The sequence below is a fragment of the Ascaphus truei genome, unplaced genomic scaffold, assembly GCF_040206685.1.
Source record: "Ascaphus truei isolate aAscTru1 unplaced genomic scaffold, aAscTru1.hap1 HAP1_SCAFFOLD_346, whole genome shotgun sequence".
Classification (NCBI taxonomy): Eukaryota; Metazoa; Chordata; class Amphibia; order Anura; family Ascaphidae; genus Ascaphus; species Ascaphus truei.
The window spans coordinates 231,145-253,703 of record NW_027456464.1 but is presented as its reverse complement, the minus strand read 5'-3'; the positions used below and the strand labels follow the sequence as shown (position 1 = coordinate 253,703).

Sequence of the window (22,559 nt, the reverse complement as noted above, 5' to 3'; positions counted from 1 at the left end):
GCCTCCGTTCCTATTTGGACCTTCCTGCTTTATCTAGCTCCTCTCTGCTCTCAGTCTTTGCTCGACACAGTCTCTGTATGGAAGTACGTCTGGATTCTCTCAGTGTTTTCACAGGTTCTGACACGGCTTGTACGACTACCCCCTCTGGCTCTCGATCTCGGCACTCCTTGGACAACGCTCACTCTGGTAACCGCTTGAACACGGCTTGGACTATGTCCTATCTCCGCTCTCCACTCCCTGACCTCGGCAAGGCATTCTTCACTCTCTCTCTACAACCGGTACCGGCAAGTATTGTCTACCTTACTACACCTGGCCTGGCAACACTTTATACCACACTCCGGACACGCTCCTTTTGCTGCGGGTGCGTGTATTACCACTTCCCCCTTCAGCTCAGGGGACGGGTCTGGTCTGCAGGCAGCACCGTCGTAACAGACAGATAGGGGTTATAAAGGAAGGAGAACCAATAGGGGAGAGAGGAGGAGTAGAGGGTTGAGTGAGAGTTTGCAGGGATAGGTCAGAAAGAGCAGGGGAGGAGACAGGGAAATAACTCAGGGATATGGCTTGCAAGCCACGGGGGGCAGAGCTAGAGTTCTGGGCCGGCAGATAGCTGGAGCGTGTGCGAGCGCCCTCTGTAAGGGCAGTATGCGTGTGCACCGTGCGTGCCACAGAGCGCGAGGAACAAGGTAATGTGGATGTTGGGGGAATAGAGGCGTGCCACGGGCCGCGGGTGCCGCGGAGGGGAGCAAGTGACTGAGGGTGCGTGCGCACCTTGCGAGAACGCGCACGCAACCAGAATGCGCGTCTGGGCATGCCAACCGTGCCGCAGAGGAACAGCTGCAGGGGAAGGAAGGGGAAGAGTGAGGAGGTATTGAAGGGAGAGAGTTAGAGGGAGTGGAAGCAGAAGTGACGGGGACAATTTGGGAAGCGCGAGTCCCCCGATCCGTCACATCAAGACAGGAGAGAATGAGGGCCTGAGTCAAAGTTTTAGCAGTCGAGCAGCAGAGGAAAAGGCGTATCTTTGTAATATTGCGGAGGAAAAAGCGTCAGGTTTTAGAAACGTTTTGAATGTGAGAAAAGAATGTGAGAGTGGAGTTGAGTGTGACCCCTGGACAGCATGCTTGAGCTACTGGGTGAATGATGGTACTTCCAACAGTAATGTAGAAGGAGGGAATAGGGCCAGGTTTGGGAGGTTATGCTTGGTTATGTTACTAATGTTTTTATTCATCAGTATTACCAAAACTCTAAACATAAACTATTTTAAAGGGAGGATTTGTAAATGGGATTCATGTAATCAGATTTCATTTTGTCTGTCAGAATCCATTTTGACTTGTCAGATGAGTCAGAGTCTATTTGTAAGGAAATTGGGAAATCTGTTTGTTGTAGAATAAGTGAATTGTTTATAAAACATTTTGGGTACAAAATGGAGCACAGCAGGGCCAAGATGAGACTATAATCTTTGCACCCAGACTTACTGTACTGATAAGTATTTTCAAGGATGAAAATACATTATTGTCGTATTTTCTTTAACACTACCAATGCTACGTAATTTTGGTTGCTAAGCAGTAGATTATTTTATTAAGTGTTGCCTAGAACCATTTCTTCGAAACAATACCATCCATCACGATGCTATATCTGCTATAACGTTCTCTATCTACAGTATGCATTTGTTTAGCCTATTTATCTGCAGAATAAGAAGAACCTTGCTGTTATTTTGCCATAATTAAATGAATTGTCAGGAGATCTGACTATGGATATTTCATTTATAACTTCTAACAGAAAGGATCTAGAAGAATATATATGTAACCCTTGTCCCCCGTAGCCCCCTACCTCCTGGAGCGAGTGCGCTAGGCAGCGGAGGCAGGGTACAGGGTTCCAGTTCCGGTACTGATGGGATGGTTGTGCCGGTGAGCGCATCACCGGAGGTTCTGGTGCTCCCTTTGCAGGGCACCGCCATGAGTGATTGGCCGCGCATATGCCAGATGCCGCGCATGCGCAGTATTTGCAGAGTGGCGGTTATTAGTAGAATAGACTCCACAAGGGAACTACAACACACAGCAGCCACTGGGGCTGCTAGTCATGTGATGCCACACAGCCAATAAGGCTGCAGCTTTCCCCTGCACCAGAATATAGATACATTTTGCGCGCTGCAGCCAAAGCAGTCAGAGCTGGGACGCCATCAGGGTAGGGTCTATGTGTGCAGGTGGCTGTGGCACCTGCACTAGGCCAGATAACCCATTAGGCTTCAGCTCGGCCCAGACTCCCCACAGCTTGTGCTTGCTGCAGGGACAGGTCCATAGATAGGGATATTGCACCTGTAGCATATTAGTGAGGGATAAAGCCAAGACTGTGAGGAATCCATTCCTGGGTTTGGCGGGAGCTCACTCTTGCAGAGCTTGTGAGTTCTCTGACAAACCTCCCCTTGGAATTGCTAGCACCTTCACCTGTGCGTGCAATCACTGCAGCTCTGTCTCTCTGATCTGGCATTGGAGGAATTCCCACACACCCCTGTCTTGGGGTTGGCTATCTGCCCTTCTTATACTGGCCTCTCCCTTTGACTCATTGCCAAGCATAATCCAAGTTTTACTTGGATGTAACTGTGTTTGCCACAAACACTCCTGCCTTGGCCTTGTTTTCGAAGACCTGCTGCATTTGCCCCAGAGGTCTGGTTCCTGTACTGAAGCGCTGGATCCTCAGTGCTAGTCTTGTCTTGTTCCTGAGACCTGCTGCATTCACACCACACAGGTCTGCTTCCTAGTTCCTGTGCTGAAGCGCTGGATCCCCAGTGCCAGCCTTACCCGGTTCCTGAGACCTGTTGCATTCATCCCAAGCAGAGGTCACTTCCTGGTTCCTGTGCTGAAGCGCTGGATCCCAAGTGCCAGCCTTGCTGTGTTCCTGAGACCTGCTTTCTCCCCTTGCAGAGAGCTTATCATGGGCCGCTCCCGCTCATCGTGCAGAGGCCAATCCCGCACTTCAGCTGCTACGCTTAAGTGGTGTGCATCTGACTTCCTGTTGCCGAACTCCAGCCTGGACATCGACTACCGTCTCCAACCCTGACCCTGGCGTGTCTATGGATTACCCTGGCATCTCAAACCCTGACCCTGCTACAAATGACTACAGACTGCGCAATCCTGAACCGGTTTCGTGGTCTAAGGTCGGTGTATTCAGATCCCCACCTCAGCCCCGCGGTCTGGTCCCAGTTTGTGGCAAGCACGTCCGTTACAAAGGTTCTGGCCTCAGGTGTTTTGGGACCAGACAGCATCTACTGCAGAGACTATCAACGTGATACAATCCCTGCGGGACCCACCCACGTAGAGGCAGAGGCTTCGCTGGTTACTGCAATGGATCCGTGGATCCCATCACAAGTACAGCATCAGGTGGTGGACCCGGATGTGGACCACCCAGCAGGTTCCCAAATAAGTGCACCAACTCACCTTCCCCTCTGTGGGAAGCACTGTCTCACACACTTGGGTGGGTTGTTGATTCTGGGAACACTGGGATGGTCAGGTGCCCGGAGCACCTCAGTACATTGGGGTAAACCCTGCAGGGTTATGGACACGGTGTTGAGAAAGGCACGATTAAGGTTGGGGCCCTGCGAGGCCTAACATTGCGGTATTGGTGCTAATGTTGTGATTATTCTATGCCTATAGTAAATTGCTATTGTTTCCTCGCATCAGTGTGTATTGTTCATATATGAACCTGCACGGGGCTATCCCACATATTTAGGATCCCACACAGGTGGAGGCGCTGTCACCCATCGAATCAGGTACACCCCAGGCTCCCAGCAGCAGAGGTTCAGGCCTCCTGTGAGCCACAGGTAACGCACCACACACACCGTTGCTACCATATCTCCCTGGGGTGGGGGAAAGTGCGCTACATATAAAAAAAGGCTGTCTGAAGAATATAACCAGAAGCATTACACATTTTCTATTTTTTTCTCAGGACTCGTGTCTTGCTTCTTCCCCTGCACAGTCCTTTTAAAGGCTTTAGCTCTAACCTTAAACTCTGGATTATTTTTAATTTCTCCTGGTGCAACTAATTTGCATCATGCTCCTGCTTTAATACATTGAGTGGTTCAGCCAATGTCTGTGCTATCCTACATGCTCCATACATCACTCAATTTAGCAAAAAACTATTGTCGCTTGTGGCGATGAGAGGGTTAATCAGGCCATTAATAAAGGTGTTATACCCGGCTGATTAACCCTACATTGCATTGGGAGTGAAGGGGTTAACTGTATATGCACACACTGCTCTATTTTCCCCTGCACCATCCTTTTTGTCCCCATTTTGCAGTGCATTCCCTGCCTGTAGTAATGGAATTTATATACAAACTGTACTATTGGTTTTTGGACACAACATGGCATTGTGAGCGCTGAACCAAGCGCTGATTGAAGAAGCGTGGCTGTGTATCGGGGGGTCGCTTTGAAGAATAGGTATCCATTTTCAAGCACTCAACCTCGCCACCGCAAGGTCATTTGAATAAGTGATTTGTGGTTAAACTCAAGTGGTTTTCTGCCAAAATGTATCTCTCATCTTGTTAATGTCCTAAGTTGAAAGGGAGAAAGTCTATTGACGTGGGAACTAGGTTAACCACATAAACCACTATAGACACCTTTCAATGAAGTACCCTAACTCGAGAACCAAGTGAGCTAGCACTCTGATTTTTGGAGTGCAGTCTAGAATACAGAAACCATGCACCCACATATAAAGTTTATTCCTGTAGCATAAGCAGAACACATTGTTTTAATAAATTGTCATATACTGTGAGTTTTAAATGTACAGTCGGGGAAAACTTTTTCTGTAAGCCCGGGAAAAATCCCTTTAGTATGTAAATATACTAAGGGTGAATGAGCTGAGGGTATTTTCCTCCCTGTACTTCAAAGAGCCCCTGCCAAGTGGGAGACTCTGAGTCTAGTGAAATACAGGGTTGAAAAGCCTCAGAGATTCCAAGTGTGAAAATGACAGGGAAGTTGCTGAATGCCAGATCCCGATACTCAGCATAAGCCATAGACACCTTGGGACCAAACCCTAGACTGAGGGTCGCCAAGTTGAGGGTGGACCCCCAGTATGTTAAAATGCATATTTATTTTCTCAAACATCCAGGGGGAGCATATGGGGAAAAAAACAACAAGGTACACAAATATAAGTGCAGACATTTCTGGAATGTGGAATGATTGTGTCTTGGCTCGTATAGATGTACTACTCACAAGAATTTAGAGTAAATCAGGCAGCTGGCAAATAGGGTTGCCACCCATGTAGATGGCTAAGATCTGGACCCCCCTTGTTGGAGATACTCCGTCAGCAAGATGATGTATGCAAAATAGAGAGAGAGCTACATAGTGCGATCAAAAAAGGTAAACTTTATATTTTAAAAAACGGGTCTGTAAAATACGCACTTACAATGTGCCAGTAAAAATCAAGCATGTATCACACAAATGGAGAAAGTAGAAGCTCCCCGAACTGCTCACCGCCTCCCTCGGGTGTCTGGCTTTCTTCCACGGATCTGTATGCCGATTCAGAGCCTCCCTCAAAGCGCCCGTCCAGGAAGATGACGTCACGGCTGCAGAGTTGGTCAGCTACGGGTCGCGTCTGAGCCCAAAATTGGTCCACTCAACGCGTTTCGCCCAGCTTGTTGTAGCTGTTGTCGGCTTCGTCAGGAGTGTATAGGATTGGGTACAGTTGACTCTTATATACCCATTTAACAAGCTAATCTAGTTAATTATACAATAAAACAATTAAACAACCTGATCTATGACTATCATTATGGGAGTGAAGTTGGAAATTTCATGATATACAATAAATAACTTCGCATACATTAATGTGTAAGTGCAACTGACAGTGCAATGAAGAAACATAAAGCAGACATACTGATCTCATAACATTAAGAGTGCATATATATTTACAAAACAACCCAACTTGGGCAATATGAAATGTCATTAGACAATTACTGTTTAGTATGGCATATGTGTTTGACTGCTAGTGCATTCCTGAGTGATATCCTTTGTTTAAAGTCCCATCTGCAGTCATCAATGGACAACAATTAAGGAATAAAGTGTGAGGGGATAGAGTTTGAGGGGTGAACTTAAATAATCATATTTATGTAGTATGAAACTACTTAAAGCTCTTTATGGATTCTATTATTTTTATAGAAGATATTCAATTATTGGATATTTGACAATGGTGCTCAAATTAGCAAATAAAGAGTCTAATAAAATATTAGTATTAGGAGTTTATATAAATGTGTGATCTTTATTAAGGTGCAATTCTCTGCACAGCATCTATCTGGGAACTATATTATAAGGAGATGTTGCAGAATAGTATTTCCTGATAACATTCTAAACAAAATACACCTGTATTTAGGTGTGTCTATGTGGTCCAAACTATATGTGTTGTCTATTCTTATTTCTAGATGTTATTATATATTCTTATCGAGATAATTCAATAAATTGAATTTATAAATAGTGTACAGATTCTGTGTATCATGGTTGAATACGAAACAGAGTCTTATGGGCATTCACTAAGATTGCGTAATCAGGTAGGCTATTATATAATAATCAATGTGAAAATGCATGTGAGTGTAATATTATAAAGTGCTGATAGTGAAACAGTCTATAGCAATCAACTATAATGACATTTCATTTACACTGAATGGATACAGGATCAATATTCAAAAACAACAACATACATATTATATATATAGTGTATACAGTTGCCAGTTCCTGTTGTAATTTCTGAAAGATAAGATAGGAAAAACTGGTACAGAGGCAGAGAGACAAAGGAACAGAGGGGATCATATTAGTACCATAATTCTAAGCATAATCTATTTAAAAAAAGGAGCAAGATCTATCTCGGCATTAAGGCCTCTTGGAGCTAATGTTTTGAGGCGATGGATCCAAAATGTTTCCCTCTTTAGAAGTTCTAACCCCCTATCCCCTCCCCTCCAATGGGGTAGTACATGTTCGATGGCTTTAAAGATTAGGCCTGTTGGTTCTCCACCGTGAAATTCAGTAAAATGATTTGGTATATTGTGGTTAGTCAATTTTCTCTTGATGCCACTTAGGTGCTCAATAATTCTGGTTCTTACTGGTCTGGTGGTCTTTCCAATATATTGTAGCTTGCAGGAACATTCCATTAGATACACTACATGGTCTGTCCTGCAGGTCATAAAGGTTTCAACATTGAAGACTTCACCAGTGACATTAGAGCAAAAGTTGGTATGGTTAGAAGACCTGAATCCACACGCCTTACAGCTTGTACAGCCAAAGAAACCTTTTTTGTTTAACCATCTATTGTTCTTTGAATTTGTTTCCCTTAATGCACTTGGGGCTAATTTGTTTTTGAGATTAGAGGCTTTTTTAAAGATCACATTTGGTCTGTCTGGGATATTGGGACCCAAAACTGGATCGTTTTTAAGTATGTCCCAGTGCTTTACAATAATGTTCTTCATTTTTCCTGCATCTCTACTATATCCCGTCAAGAATGCAAAATCGTATTTGTTGTTTCTACTTAAGTTCTTTTGCTTTGGTACCAGTAGATCCCCTCTCTGAAGTTCCCCTGCCCTACTTATAGCTGTTTCTATTGTTTCCTCTTTAAAAATAGGTTCTTGGAAAAAGATTATAATCTTTTCAGATTGTGTGATGTATTGTTCTTTGTCTGTGCAATTCCTTCTTATTCTGGTGAACTGGCTTGCTGGTACATTGTCCATCCATTGTGGTAAATGGCAACTATCTCTCTTGATGAAGTTGTTTTTATCTATATCTTTAAAGTATGTTTTTGTCTTGATGGATTCGTTCTCAATATAGATATTTAAATCTAGAAAATTAATTTGATCCTTGCTCCATTCACTGGTAAATTTTAAATTGTGTGAGTTAACGTTCATCTTATTGATAAATTTAATTAGTGTATCTTCTCCCCCACTCCAAATGAAAAACACATCATCAATGTAGCGGCGATAGAGGACAAGATTCGCACCAAGCTCACCCCCTGACCAGATGTTATCTGTCTCCCAATCTGAAACAAACAGATTGGCGTAGCTTGGAGCGAATCTCGTCCCCATCGCCGTCCCACATTTTTGCAGGTAAAAGGTGTGTGAATACCAGAAATAATTGTGCTCTAGTATGAATTTTATACTATCGATGATAAATTCAACCTGTGATGCTGATAAACTCTCATCTTCATGTAAAACTCGCCTGACTGATTCGCAACCCTGTGAATGTTCGATGATTGTATACAGTGAAGCAACATCGCATGTTGCCAATAGAAAATGTTTTTCCCATTTAACACAACTCAAAAGATTGAGTATCTCTACTGTGTCCTTTAAATAGGCCTTTTGTTTGACCACATATTTTTGTAAGAATGTATCTATATACAAAGAGAGGTTGGCAGTTAGTGAGTCAATCCCCGAGACTATTGGTCTGCCTGGGGGATTGACTACACTTTTGTGGATCTTTGGAAGGAAGTAGAAGACCGGCATCACTAACTGCCAACCTCTCTTTGTATATAGATACATTCTTACAAATATATGTGGTCAAACAAAAGGCCTATTTAAAGGACACAGTAGAGATACTCAATCTTTTGAGTTGTGTTAAATGGGAAAAACATTTTCTATTGGCAACATGCGATGTTGCTTCACTGTATACAATCATCGAACATTCACAGGGTTGCGAATCAGTCAGGCGAGTTTTACATGAAGATGAGAGTTTACCAGCATCACAGGTTGAATTTATCATCGATAGTATAAAATTCATACTAGAGCACAATTATTTCTGGTATTCACACACCTTTTACCTGCAAAAATGTGGGACGGCGATGGGGACGAGATTCGCTCCAAGCTACGCCAATCTGTTTGTTTCAGATTGGGAGACAGATAACATCTGGTCAGGGGGTGAGCTTGGTGCGAATCTTGTCCTCTATCGCCGCTACATTGATGATGTGTTTTTCATTTGGAGTGGGGGAGAAGATACACTAATTAAATTTATCAATAAGATGAACGTTAACTCACACAATTTAAAATTTACCAGTGAATGGAGCAAGGATCAAATTAATTTTCTAGATTTAAATATCTATATTGAGAACGAATCCATCAAGACAAAAACATACTTTAAAGATATACACTACCGACACACTTTATTAAAGTGTGGCCGGTACCGCAAGCCGGGAGATTTCCCGGCTTGCTAGTGGCCGCCCCTCGGCGTGCCGCGCGTCATAGACGCGCGGTCACACGTCTTCGGGAGCGTGCGCCCCCTGCACGCGCGTCCAGGGGCTCCCCGAGGGAGCCCTGGTGTCCCGCGATCGCGGGACAGCGGCAGGGGGTTCCGGGGGACCCGGCGGACCCGGCAGCGGTAGGGAGAGCGCCCCGATCGGAGGGCGCTCTTCCGCTGCTTCGGCGCGCGCCCGTCACTCTCGGGCGCGCGCCAGGCTACTGCTGCGGCCAAGAACGGGCAAATGCTCGAATAAACTTGGCCACAGCAGTAGATAAAAACAACTTCATCAAGAGAGATAGTTGCCATTTACCACAATGGATGGACAATGTACCAGCAAGCCAGTTCACCAGAATAAGAAGGAATTGCACAGACAAAGAACAATACATCACACAATCTGAAAAGATTATAATCTTTTTCCACGAACCTATTTTTAAAGAGGAAACAATAGAAACAGCTATAAGTAGGGCAGGGGAACTTCAGAGAGGGGATCTACTGGTACCAAAGCAAAAGAACTTAAGTAGAAACAACAAATACGATTTTGCATTCTTGACGGGATATAGTAGAGATGCAGGAAAAATGAAGAACATTATTGTAAAGCACTGGGACATACTTAAAAACGATCCAGTTTTGGGTCCCAATATCCCAGACAGACCAAATGTGATCTTTAAAAAAGCCTCTAATCTCAAAAACAAATTAGCCCCAAGTGCATTAAGGGAAACAAATTCAAAGAACAATAGATGGTTAAACAAAAAAGGTTTCTTTGGCTGTACAAGCTGTAAGGCGTGTGGATTCAGGTCTTCTAACCATACCAACTTTTGCTCTAATGTCACTGGTGAAGTCTTCAATGTTGAAACCTTTATGACCTGCAGGACAGACCATGTAGTGTATCTAATGGAATGTTCCTGCAAGCTACAATATATCGGAAAGACCACCAGACCAGTAAGAACCAGAATTATTGAGCACCTAAGTGGCATCAAGAGAAAATTGACTAACCACAATATACCAAATCATTTTACTGAATTTCACGGTGGAGAACCAACAGGCCTAATCTTTAAAGCCATCGAACATGTACTACCCCATTGGAGGGGAGGGGATAGGGGGTTAGAACTTCTAAAGAGGGAAACATTTTGGATCCATCGCCTCAAAACATTAGCTCCAAGAGGCCTTAATGCCGAGATAGATCTTGCTCCTTTTTTGAAATCGATTATGCTTAGAATTATGGTACTAATATGATCCCCTCTGTTCTTTTGTCTCTCTGCCTCTGTACCAGTTTTTCCTATCTTATCTTTCAGAAATTACCATAGGAACTGGCAACTGTATACACTATATATATAATATGTATGTTGTTGTTTTTGAATATTGATCCTGTATCCATTCAGTGTAAATGAAATGTCATTATAGTTGATTGCTATAGACTGTTTCACTATCAGCACTTTATAATATTACACTCACATGCATTTTCACATTGATTATTATATAATAGCCTACCTGATTACGCAATCTTAGTGAATGCCCATAAGACTCTGTTTCGTATTCAACCATGATACACAGAATCTGTACACTATTTATAAATTCAATTTATTGAATTATCTCGATAAGAATATATAATAACATCTAGAAATAAGAATAGACAACACATATAGTTTGGACCACATAGACACACCTAAATACAGGTGTATTTTGTTTAGAATGTTATCAGGAAATACTATTCTGCAACATCTCCTTATAATATAGTTCCCAGATAGATGCTGTGCAGAGAATTGCACCTTAATAAAGATCACACATTTATATAAACTCCTAATACTAATATTTTATTAGACTCTTTATTTGCTAATTTGAGCACCATTGTCAAATATCCAATAATTGAATATCTTCTATAAAAATAATAGAATCCATAAAGAGCTTTAAGTAGTTTCATACTACATAAATATGATTATTTAAGTTCACCCCTCAAACTCTATCCCCTCACACTTTATTCCTTAATTGTTGTCCATTGATGACTGCAGATGGGACTTTAAACAAAGGATATCACTCAGGAATGCACTAGCAGTCAAACACATATGCCATACTAAACAGTAATTGTCTAATGACATTTCATATTGCCCAAGTTGGGTTGTTTTGTAAATATATATGCACTCTTAATGTTATGAGATCAGTATGTCTGCTTTATGTTTCTTCATTGCACTGTCAGTTGCACTTACACATTAATGTATGCGAAGTTATTTATTGTATATCATGAAATTTCCAACTTCACTCCCATAATGATAGTCATAGATCAGGTTGTTTAATTGTTTTATTGTATAATTAACTAGATTAGCTTGTTAAATGGGTATATAAGAGTCAACTGTACCCAATCCTATACACTCCTGACGAAGCCGACAACAGCTACAACAAGCTGGGCGAAACGCGTTGAGTGGACCAATTTTGGGCTCAGACGCGACCCGTAGCTGACCAACTCTGCAGCCGTGACGTCATCTTCCTGGACGGGCGCTTTGAGGGAGGCTCTGAATCGGCATACAGATCCGTGGAAGAAAGCCAGACACCCGAGGGAGGCGGTGAGCAGTTCGGGGAGCTTCTACTTTCTCCATTTGTGTGATACATGCTTGATTTTTACTGGCACATTGTAAGTGCGTATTTTACAGACCCGTTTTTTAAAATATAAAGTTTACCTTTTTTGATCGCACTATGTAGCTCTCTCTCTATTTTGCATACATCATCTTGCTGACGGAGTATCTCCAACAAGGGGGGTCCAGATCTTAGCCATCTACATGGGTGGCAACCCTATTTGCCAGCTGCCTGATTTACTCTAAATTCTTGTGAGTAGTACATCTATACGAGCCAAGACACAATCATTCCACATTCCAGAAATGTCTGCACTTATATTTGTGTACCTTGTTGTTTTTTTTCCCCATATGCTCCTCCTGGATGTTTGAGAAAATTGCTTAAATCTTTGGAACCCGTGAAACAGGTCCCACCAGTGAGGTTTGAGCTGGGTGGTTGGAATATTTTCATCACACATCACTTTTTTATTATATATTCACCATTCTTATTATTTATAGTTGTTCGTGCCTTATATCACTTATTTCACAATAAAATGCATATTTAAACATGCACTTTGCAAACCGGATAGCTCTTTTTGACCGTTCTGCAAACTTTGGGCAAATCAGGGATTGGTGGGTTAAATGTTCCCATGGAGGGGATTGGGCATGCATGTTAGAGATAGGTCTGTGAACCCTATAAAACTGCCGGCCGAGCTATCCCCGGTGTGATTCATGACTTATCCAAGCTTTGCTCAAGATTCCGTTCAAGTACAACGGTAGCGGTTCCAGGACGCAAGGGATTAACAACATCGTAACTAAGGATTTACCCCTACTTCAGGAATTAGTTAGCCCTGGAGACTCCCGAACAAATTCTAACAATCTAACACGAAAATCTTTCATTTGGCGGAGATACTAGGTCGGCAACTTGCGACCCAGCCAAAAGGACTTTAAACCAAAGACTTTATTTCTTCCGCTTTCGTGCAAAGGACAATTTATTTTGTTTCCCCATCCTAGTAAGTTTTGTATTAAGTGTATTCTGAGGTTGTCGTGTGTTTGTCTATTAAGGAAATAAATGACAATTTAGTTTGCCTTCCTTGTTGTGTTCAATCGAGAATCCAAAAATATAAGTGTTAATAAGTACTAGTCCACCGTGACATCACTGCCTTGCTTAATTTGAATACTCTATACATACCCCTTTCTCCTTCATTGTCTTGACATCAGATATATCCCTGCCCCTCTACCAATAAGCCTCAGATATCTTAAACTTGCAAATACTGTATGTCCACCATCTACACTGGCGACACACTTTATTCGAGCTCGGCTAGTCCCACGAATTCGGGTATACCCGGGTGTATTGAGGTTTGTGACTGTTTTCTGCCCGAGTGCATTGAGTTATTTTCCGGCAGGGATTGAAGCATTTTATTCCCGTTGGCTGCAATACTGCACACTACATATATATATACTGCATTACAATTCATGAATTTATGCCATCTGGTAGACACGCGAAGCATTGCAGCCTATTAAATCCTAATCATTATCATTTAAAAGATCAGCCGCCCATCAGCCAGGCATGAACCCAGGCTGGGAAGGCAAATGCAACGGGGCTTGTCAGAGGTGAGGAGCGGCGCATTCCAGGTATCTGCCAGGTACATACCGGGTATTTGCTCGGATAAAGTGTGTCGGTGCAGTATTGCTACAATTGTGGATAATGTTGCCACGAGGGGATCCTTTAGATGTAATCATTGCAATATGTGTAATTTCATGAGGCCATCCAAATGTATCTTGTCCCACAGTCCACACAAACGCTATAACATCAACAGCTTTATCAATTGTAACACCTCTTATGTAATTTATCTTATCAACTGTGGCTGTGGGAAGAGATACGTTGGTAGGACTACGAGGGCTCTTAAGATCAGGATGCAGGAGTACTGTAGACTTATTAGGAAAAAAGACTTACAGCATCCTGTATCTAAACACTTTACAGAATGTAGAGAGGGGGGCATTAATATTTTTTCCTTCATTGGTATAGAGAGAATTAATAGAAGGGAGAGAGGAGGTGATACAGTTAAAACTTTAGATTGTAGAGAATCTTACAGGATTTTTATGTTAAAAACAAGATTCCCGGACGGGATTTATATAGAATGGAATATCAATCATTTTGTGACATGAAATCCCTTCTCTAAGCAGGCTCACCATTTGATTAATATTTTGGTTTAATATTTGAAATGATACATAAATGATATCACTAATTAAGAAATTATAGAGGTTATCTTTGGATTCTATGGTTCTATTGCCTTGTCATCAATGTACATCTCTTGAGACACATATTATTATCATGTGATACGACATTGTGTAGTTATTGTGATGACCCCTATAGGTTTTACATACTACTGTTGTTGTGTCTCAATATGAAGCACATGTGGAATTTCTCAATGTGTCTGATCTTAAACCACATCTTATTAAGTAGTACTATGATGTGTATATCCATAATCTATATATGTGAGATCACTTAAAAAACATTGCTAAATTGATTCCACAATGTCTGAAATTAATACTTCAGACTTTGGGAATCTGATAATATTTAAATAATAGAGATTCTGATACTAGATGTTTCCATTGCATTGTCTATGGTGTATGCAATATCTGCTACTATTAATATAACTACTATTATTGTTAAATGCTCTTTTTCTTTTGGATAATATATCCACATTGTTTTTTCGTTAATAATTATTTAGGAACATAATTATGATCATGACCTCTGTTTCATCAAGAGGGTTGCACATGTGTTTTTACATTTGGTATATGAATATACTTTTTAATTGTTTCCTTAATAGTAGATAGTTTTTCACTGTATGTATTGTATATATACTTTTTTGCTGACTGCAGGAAATTAGTCTTCTCTCTGTCTGATATGTATATTTTTTATTTATTTTGTTGTCGCCTGTGGCACAAAGTATTGGAAGCTGCGTGCGTTTATTCACCTGACTGCCTTGTGCACTGTATGGTTGCGCACGCATGCTCTCAGTATGGGAGGCCATGGCAGTGCTTAAATTCATCTACGCATGCGTGAGCTGTTAGAACGGAAGGGAGTTTATTATCTGCTCTAGCCTCGTTCATCTGCGCATGCGCATGCCGACGGGACGAAGAGGGATCTCTCATTACGCGTGGCTCGGTTCGTCATTGGCTACAGGTGAGTGCAACTCCCTGGGGCTGTGGATAGACTGTGCTATGTGGTTGGGGTTCCTCACGGACCTGGTTGTGCGGCGCATGTGTCAGAGGAGCGATGCGCATTGGTCTATCTTAATTGGTGACGTCATTGGTTTGGCGTCAAAATGGCAGTCAGCTGTATTTAAATGTTCTGTGTATCGTGTATGACACTGATAAAGTGCACAACCTGCACGAAACGCGTAGAAGGGTTACAACGCTCTATTTTATGGCTTTCCATTAAAGAGTGTATTTTTGCCAGACCTGCTCTCCTTCATTTCTCTGCTGTGCGCTGCACACACACTGCATTTGGATTCTCCTGACCTAGATACAGCTGCATGCTTTTGAGAGAGCTACTGGGAGATTCGTGAGTACGTTTACCTGGGGCCAACCCAATGAAAAGGGGGAAGTGTCTCTGCACACGTACCCCCATCTTCAGGGTGTTTTAGAGCCCCCTTATAGGTTTAGTGCTTTGACCATTATTCATTATTCATTACCCAGTGTTTTGCTCTTCTCCTTTCGATATATGGATATAGGTCCAAGTATTTTTGAGCACCATTCTCCTATCACATGTATACTGTATACACTGTATATTCTGCATTGTTTCAGATTTTATTTTTTGGGGTCGTGGCATACAGTAGATTATATATACATTGTTTCAGTTACATAGTTAAATAGTAGACGAGGTTGAAAAAAGACATATGTCCATCATTTCAACCTATGCTAAATTTAGACAACAGATATTTTCCTATTTTTGTATTTACGGTATATTGATCCAGAGGAAGGTAAGTAAAAAAAAATTCTTAAGGGGACAAATAAATTTCTTCCGGACTCCAAATATTGGCAATCAAATTACTCCCTGGATCAACATCCTACCCATGTTTACTTATTTTCCTGTATACCTTTCCTTTTTATAAAGATGTCCAAATGTTTTTTGAACATATCTGTTGTATCTGCCATCACAGTCTCCCATGGATAATGAATTCTATATTTTAACTGCCCTTACTATAACAAGTTCTTCCTTTGTTGCTGGCCAAATATCCTTTCCTCAAATATTACGGGATGACCCTGTGTCGTTTGTACTGCCCTTGTGATGAATAGTTTTTTTTGAAAGTTCCTTGTATTGTCCCTGAATATAGTTATATATAGTTACTGTATTATACCCCTCTTAGAAGCCTCTTTTCTAATGTAAACAAATCTAATTTACCATGCCTCTTTGCATAAATCAGACTATCCATCCCCTTTATTAATTTGGTGCCTCTTCTCTGCCTCTTTATTTATCGAATAGATTTAGGAATCTTGAGGGCTGACTTTTTAAAGCCACTACATATCAGCTCTAAAATATGAAGTACTGCTAGGGCATTTCATCACTATCTATAACTGCCTCCATTACCCGCTTTATGTGTACTGAGCCATATTCAGATATTTCCTTAATTGTTACAATTATGTGAATTACGTTCACTTTTGTGACATTGAGTATTTGACTATCCTGTTTTTCTTCCTCCCCTCCTCCTCCCCTTCCCCCTATTTTTCATTATTAAGATTAGGAATGACAAATGTTAACTTTGAATACAAAGAATAAAATGCTCACTATGAAAACAAACATATTCTACTGTAACCAAAGAGTAATGCAAATAACTTTTATTTACACGTATTTCAATACAGTGCATACTATTTTTAATCACAATTACATCATTGCTTTCACGATGGTGGCACAAATCGGCAAGGTCAGGGGTTATGCATTTCTAAGTATATATTGGCGGTGTCTTTACTTTGTCACCTTTTCCTGATGAAGGTATTGTTTGTCCTGAAACGTGCTTCACGTCTGCAAATAAAAAAAACCTCATAATGTCTTTTTGAAGCCTATGAAGTTTCACTGTGCGAGGTAGACTTTATTCATCAATTGACTACTTTGGTGGTTCTGGTTTCCCACCGATTCTGCATAATGACAATACTGGCTAACATTCAGAGCTAAGACAAGTGCCCACCCACCTCCGCCATTTTCTTCTACAGTATGTATCAGGATCTCGCCCAAGGTATCCCCCACCCTTATGCACTCACTTGAAGTCTTTTCACAGTCAGGAGGCACCCAGCCCTCCTCACATTGACACTGAAGCTCATGGTCACAAGTCTGGAAGAAAAGAAGTGACTATCATTATTCGTCCACAGCCAGAAACTCGCACAATATATACAGAATGGGTAAAGGGGCCAATGTGACATACAGTCAATGACACATTAAATGGGTTCTTCTATGTAGGTGATATCATCTCTTAAAAATATCGAAAAAGAATTTTAAAAATAACTTTATAAACGTTTCATTTCTCAAATAGTAAACAAATTCTTTGATGCGTTTTTACTATCTTTGCCTAATTTCATTTGTGATAAGACTTTGGGGCCTATGCCCTAAGCATCACGGTATGCAGAAAGGCCCGAATACCAGTGATAGCAACATTTGAACAAATGGCGAGTAGCCGGCAACGAGATGATCTGCCCTCCGAAAAGGGCTTACCTGGCGAGTTGATTCTGCTGGAGAGAGAGAGATCAAATCTTGGCCGAAATAAAAATAAAAAATAATTTGAATGTTATTATTAATGTAGATGAGCAGGGGGTCTCTGGAGCAGAACCGCATTGATTTCAGGTCCGGAGAACCCCGCTTCCCGAGATACAGGCCCCGTTATGGGGTGCCGTATCTCCTATGCATTGAACGTGACACGGGACATGTATATGCATTGGAGATACCGGCACCCCATAACGGGGCCTGTATCTCAGGAAGCAGGAGGTCCCCGGACCTCAAATTAACGTGGTTCTGCTCCGGAGACCCCTCTGATCATCTTCATTAGTAATAAAATTAAAATATGAAGTAAGCACTAATACACAAACAACCCCGTGCCCCCACATAAAACCTTTATTTATTTATTTGAACACACAATTGATTACATAGGCCGGTGGTGGTCCCCAGGTGGACCCCACGGGCGCTCGGGGGTCCTCGCCTGATCCATGAGTGTCCCCGCTGGCCTGCGGTACCATTCGTGTTGTAAAAACAAAATTACGATGGCCAACATTTCAATAAATACACCTCTCCCCCCCCTCACATACAGAGGGGAGAATGTTAAAAAGTTTGGAGAGATTTTAAACTATGATGGAGGGGGAGGGGAATTACTGTAAACAGATAATGAACAAAGTAGAATAAATGAGGAAACAATGGGTAATGGAGGTAGAATGGGGGCAAGAGCGAGTTTGACAAGCAGCGAGACAATCATAGTAAATACAGATAATACAAGAAAACTTCTAAAGACTAAACCAAGTTGGTGCAGAAAGGAAAGAGAAGATAAGATAATAATACAGGCTGAAAAAAAACAAATGCATGCTTGCTAATGCAAGAAGCCGGACAGATAAAATGGGGGAGCTTGAATTAATAGCTGCAAGGGAGCAGTATGATGTCATAGGCATTACTGAAACTTGGTGGGATGAAACTCATGACTGGGAAGTTACTTTAGAGGGTTATTCCCTTTTTCGGAAGGATCGAACAAATAGAAGAGGAGGTGGAGTATGCTTAAAACGGATCTAAAACATATTGTAAGGGAAGATGTTTATGAACGGAATGATGAAAATGTAGAGACCATGCGGGTAGAAAATGTTTGTAGGGATATGCTATAAACCACCAAATATCTGTGAGATTGAGGAAGCTAAAATACTTTTGCAAATGGAGAAGGCATCAAAACTAGGTTATGTTTGCATAGTGGATGAGTTTAATTATCCTGACATAGACTGGGGCAATGAGATTACCATTACAACAAAAGGAAACTGGTTTTGGGGGGTGCTTAAAGACAATTATATGACCCAAATTATTGAGGAACCAACCAGAAGAGGGACAATACTGGATATCAAACAATGTAGAAGTAATAACAAATATTCAAGTCCTGGAACATTTGGGTAACAGTGATCATAAAATGGTCTCATTTGAAATAAATTATCAAAAAACAGATTACTTGGGTTCAACAAAGACTTTAAACTTTAGAAAAGCAGATTTTAATAAACTGAGGTCTAATCTACAAGTAATACGTTGAGATTATGTTTTTGCAGGGATAAATGTAGAAGATAAATGGGCATTGTTTAAAACATAGTTAGAAAAGCACACTCATCAGTGTATACCCTTTTGTAATAAGTATAAAAGAAATAAGTCAAAACCAATGTGGATAAATAAAAAGGTAGGGGAGGATATGGAAAAGATGAGGCAGGCGTTTAAATTCTTATGTTAGAAGGGACGGACGCATCATATCAGAATTATAAGGAATTTTACAAAAAATGCAAAAGGACAATCAAATTAGCAAAAATGGAAAATTAAAAAAGGATTGCAATAGAAAGTTAGATCATACAAACAACAATATTATATCCTCTACAAGCGCTAATCTACAATGTGCAATATGATCACAATTTAAAGTGAACATGCAATAGGTGATATATAAGTGAAACTCAATACAAGTGAACACCACTAATACGTGGTGTTAAAAGCTGCCAAGGGGACTGATAAACAGATTTTTCCCAACCTATTAAAAACCTGCCTTCCAGACAGACCCAAGATTGTCTATAGAAGGGCTAGAAATCTGAAGTCCTCCCTTGCTCCAAGCTGTCCTATTGATAATCTCAGGGATCGCCATGTCACATGGCTTAATGGTCTTAAGGGATACTATACATGTCAAAATTGCATTGGGTGTAAGTACAGTATAAAAACTAAAACGTTTACATCCAGTGTCACTAGAAAGGAGTTTGAAATTGAGACATTTATTAATTGTAAAACCAACTTTTGTGTGTATCTTTTGCAATGCCCATGTGGGTTGCAATATGTGGGGCGTACTGGAAGGCCCCTCAAGCGACGATTCGCTGAACACGTGTATAATATAAAGAGGGGCCTTGAGACCCATAGCGTCTCAAATCATTTCAGATTAAAACACAATCAGGACCCACAAGGGTTGATCTGCATGGGCATTGACAATCCAAAAGGTACTTGGTGCGGGGGAGACAGATTAAATCTAGTGTCCAGACGGGAAAGTTACTGGATTTATACACTTAGGACTCTGTCTCCCCTAGGTCTAAATATTGATTTTGATTTGGCAGCTTTTTTAAAGGATACGTAGATTTTTTAATCATTTTTTAATCATTTTATCATTTATTTACATCTAATTTCAATCATTGTGAGATTAGTATCTGTGTTGTGTTATACATATGGATGTAAATTAATTATATGTAATAATAATATGTATGTTTTTATGGCAATCAGCATATCAACCACAATGTAATTGATACAATACAATTGATGTGTTTTAATTATATGTAATGACAATATGTATGTATGTATAATCAGCATGTTAACTATAATGCAATTGATCCCAGCAGCCATTTGTAGTAGGTTCAGATCGCTGTTAATTGCTAGACACGAATATCTATTAGCATCAAGTCCAGGACCTCCCCTTTGTGGGTTGACCTTCCTATTGTAAAATGGTATTTAACACTGTTCCCACTAAGCTCCCCTATCCCCTGAGGAAGTGACGCAGAGTCACGAAACGCGTAGGGAGGAGGAGCTTAGTGTTTGACCCGGTCCAGCCACCATAGTCCAACTGATGCTGTGAGAGCGCCCTGCACCGTCCTACCGCTGACGTCATCGGTTTGGGAGTTGCAGAGAACGCCATTCAGGAGGGCTCTCAAGTGTGCATCAGGCTGTAGACAAGTCGCGGACGGCATTCGTGAGTCATATTGTCATCCCCCTTATATTTTCCTGCATGGACATGCCTTGCTTGCGTCCCCTGTGAGTGCTGTTTGCTGCATGGAATAAGAAAATACTGCTGCCGGTCACGTGGGATCCGTGAACTACCGAGGCGAAGTAAAGACACAGTTACAGATTCTCTCCCTCGAATATACAAGTTATCATCTTGTAAGTAGGGTTTCTATGTCCGTTGGTTCTGATTGGGGTCAAGAGTAGTTGCATACTGCGCAATTGGTGTGTATCTCTTCTGTTTCCCCAGAATCACTGCGGACATCGCTAAGGGACTCAACAACACCATGGGACTCTGTCTATATTCCATATACCATCCATCAGAAACCTGCATCTGGGACTTTCATTTGGATCACGGTATCTTGGATATTTTTAGCGCCGGGAACTTTTATTTTGTGTTTGCAGAAAGTTAGGTCAACTCTAAAAAGTTCTTTAAGTACCTTAATAACAAAAAAACAAGAACAGAAAATATAGGACTGTAACAGGGTCTTATCCCTGTTAACAGACTTGCCTCTAATCCAGCAGTGTGCTGGTTAAATTGCACAGCAGCAATCAACCAGGCTCCACCTGGCTAATTTGAACTATAGAAAATCCCTGTTCCCAGACACAGGAAGGGGATTCCTTAGTCCACAACTGGGCTGACCAAGGAAACAGACAGAGCAGAGGTACATGAGTCTCACAGGTGAGACTGACAGAGGGATCACAGATGTCTGGAGCTCACAAGACTTCTACACCTGAATGCTGATATAGCCTGAGGAAAAGGCAGCAACCCAGGAAAGAGAAGCCTTCCCCCTACAACTACGAGACAGATAAGACTTTTCTTATAAGACTGGTTATCTATGTCTATCTATATATATATAAATGTCTCTGATTTGGTCTGGTGAATCGCTGGACTACAAGTGTAAATATACTCCAACGTAGAGCAGATTTTGTTTGTGGATTTTCACATGTTTGCTGTGTTTAAAGCAACAGGCGCAATAAAGCCTTATTTTAATTTCACCTTAAAACAGTCTCCAATGCGTACCTCTGCACATGTCCTCTTACATATGGTATCAGAAGTGGAAGAGGGAGAGGTGGCCCATGAAGTTAAAAGGGGCCCCGGAGATTGCCTGTGAATTTTTTTGTTGTGCTTTTTGCCTGCATACAGTCTTACAACCAGCCTGAGCAACAAAAACAAAGTTTCACCTGCAGCAGAGATCAGAATTAAAGGGATACACATCCAGGCAGGAAATCTACACTGCAGTGAAGAAAGCCACAAAACCACAGATGGACACTTTTCCCTGATTCCAAGAGGAGACAGAGTGTAATATGGTTGTTGAAATAGGGGCTTTGCCTTCCAGCCGTAGTCAGGGTTCAAGAAGTGAGTTAGCACTCCAATGAAAGGAGCTAGGCTTTGTTTATTATTTTCTTCAAAAAAAATTTTTTTTTTTGCTGAAGCAGGAGAATTTTCAGCAAGTAAGTGCTGAGTGTAAAATTGCCCCACCGGGTAAAAAGGGATTGCTGAACTGTGTAAATGGTAACCCAAAGCCAATTGCTGAGTGTTAAGTAGCCCTCTCGGGAGTGAAAGAAAGTGAAAAAAGAGAATATTTTTTTTTCTGCAAGTAAAGTCTGTCTATATATCTTGGGAGTACAACATGCACCCAAAGTGTGAAGAGTGAATGCCATAATACCCAAAGATGAGACTGAAAATTACTGAACTCAAGCAGAAAAACAGATTCTTTTGCTGAAGCGGAGGGATTGCATGTCACGATGACATCAACTTTTATCAACACATTTATATTTCTGGGTACTTGATTGAACAGAACAAGTTGCAAAATAAATTGTGATTTATTTCCTTAATAGACA

The 22,559-nt window shown here is 41.2% G+C and overlaps 1 protein-coding gene across 2 annotated transcripts in view; it reads right to left on the bottom strand.

The window, feature by feature from the left end:
- Nucleotides 1-16,582: 16,582 nt before the first annotated feature.
- LOC142483626 (zinc metalloproteinase-disintegrin-like protein H3) overlaps nt 16,583-22,559 on the bottom strand; it is a 232,001-nt gene continuing 226,024 nt past the window's right edge. Inside the window, exons 16-17 of one of the 2 annotated variants that reach the window (XM_075583642.1) lie at nt 17,006-17,075; nt 16,583-16,769 (exon numbers count right to left, since the gene is read on the bottom strand). In XM_075583642.1, the coding sequence (XP_075439757.1) occupies nt 16,690-16,769; nt 17,006-17,075 (150 nt within the window). In that variant the 3' untranslated portion in view covers nt 16,583-16,689. The remainder of the gene's footprint in view (nt 16,770-17,005; nt 17,076-22,559) is intronic. The other variant, XM_075583643.1, reaches the window with a different exon arrangement.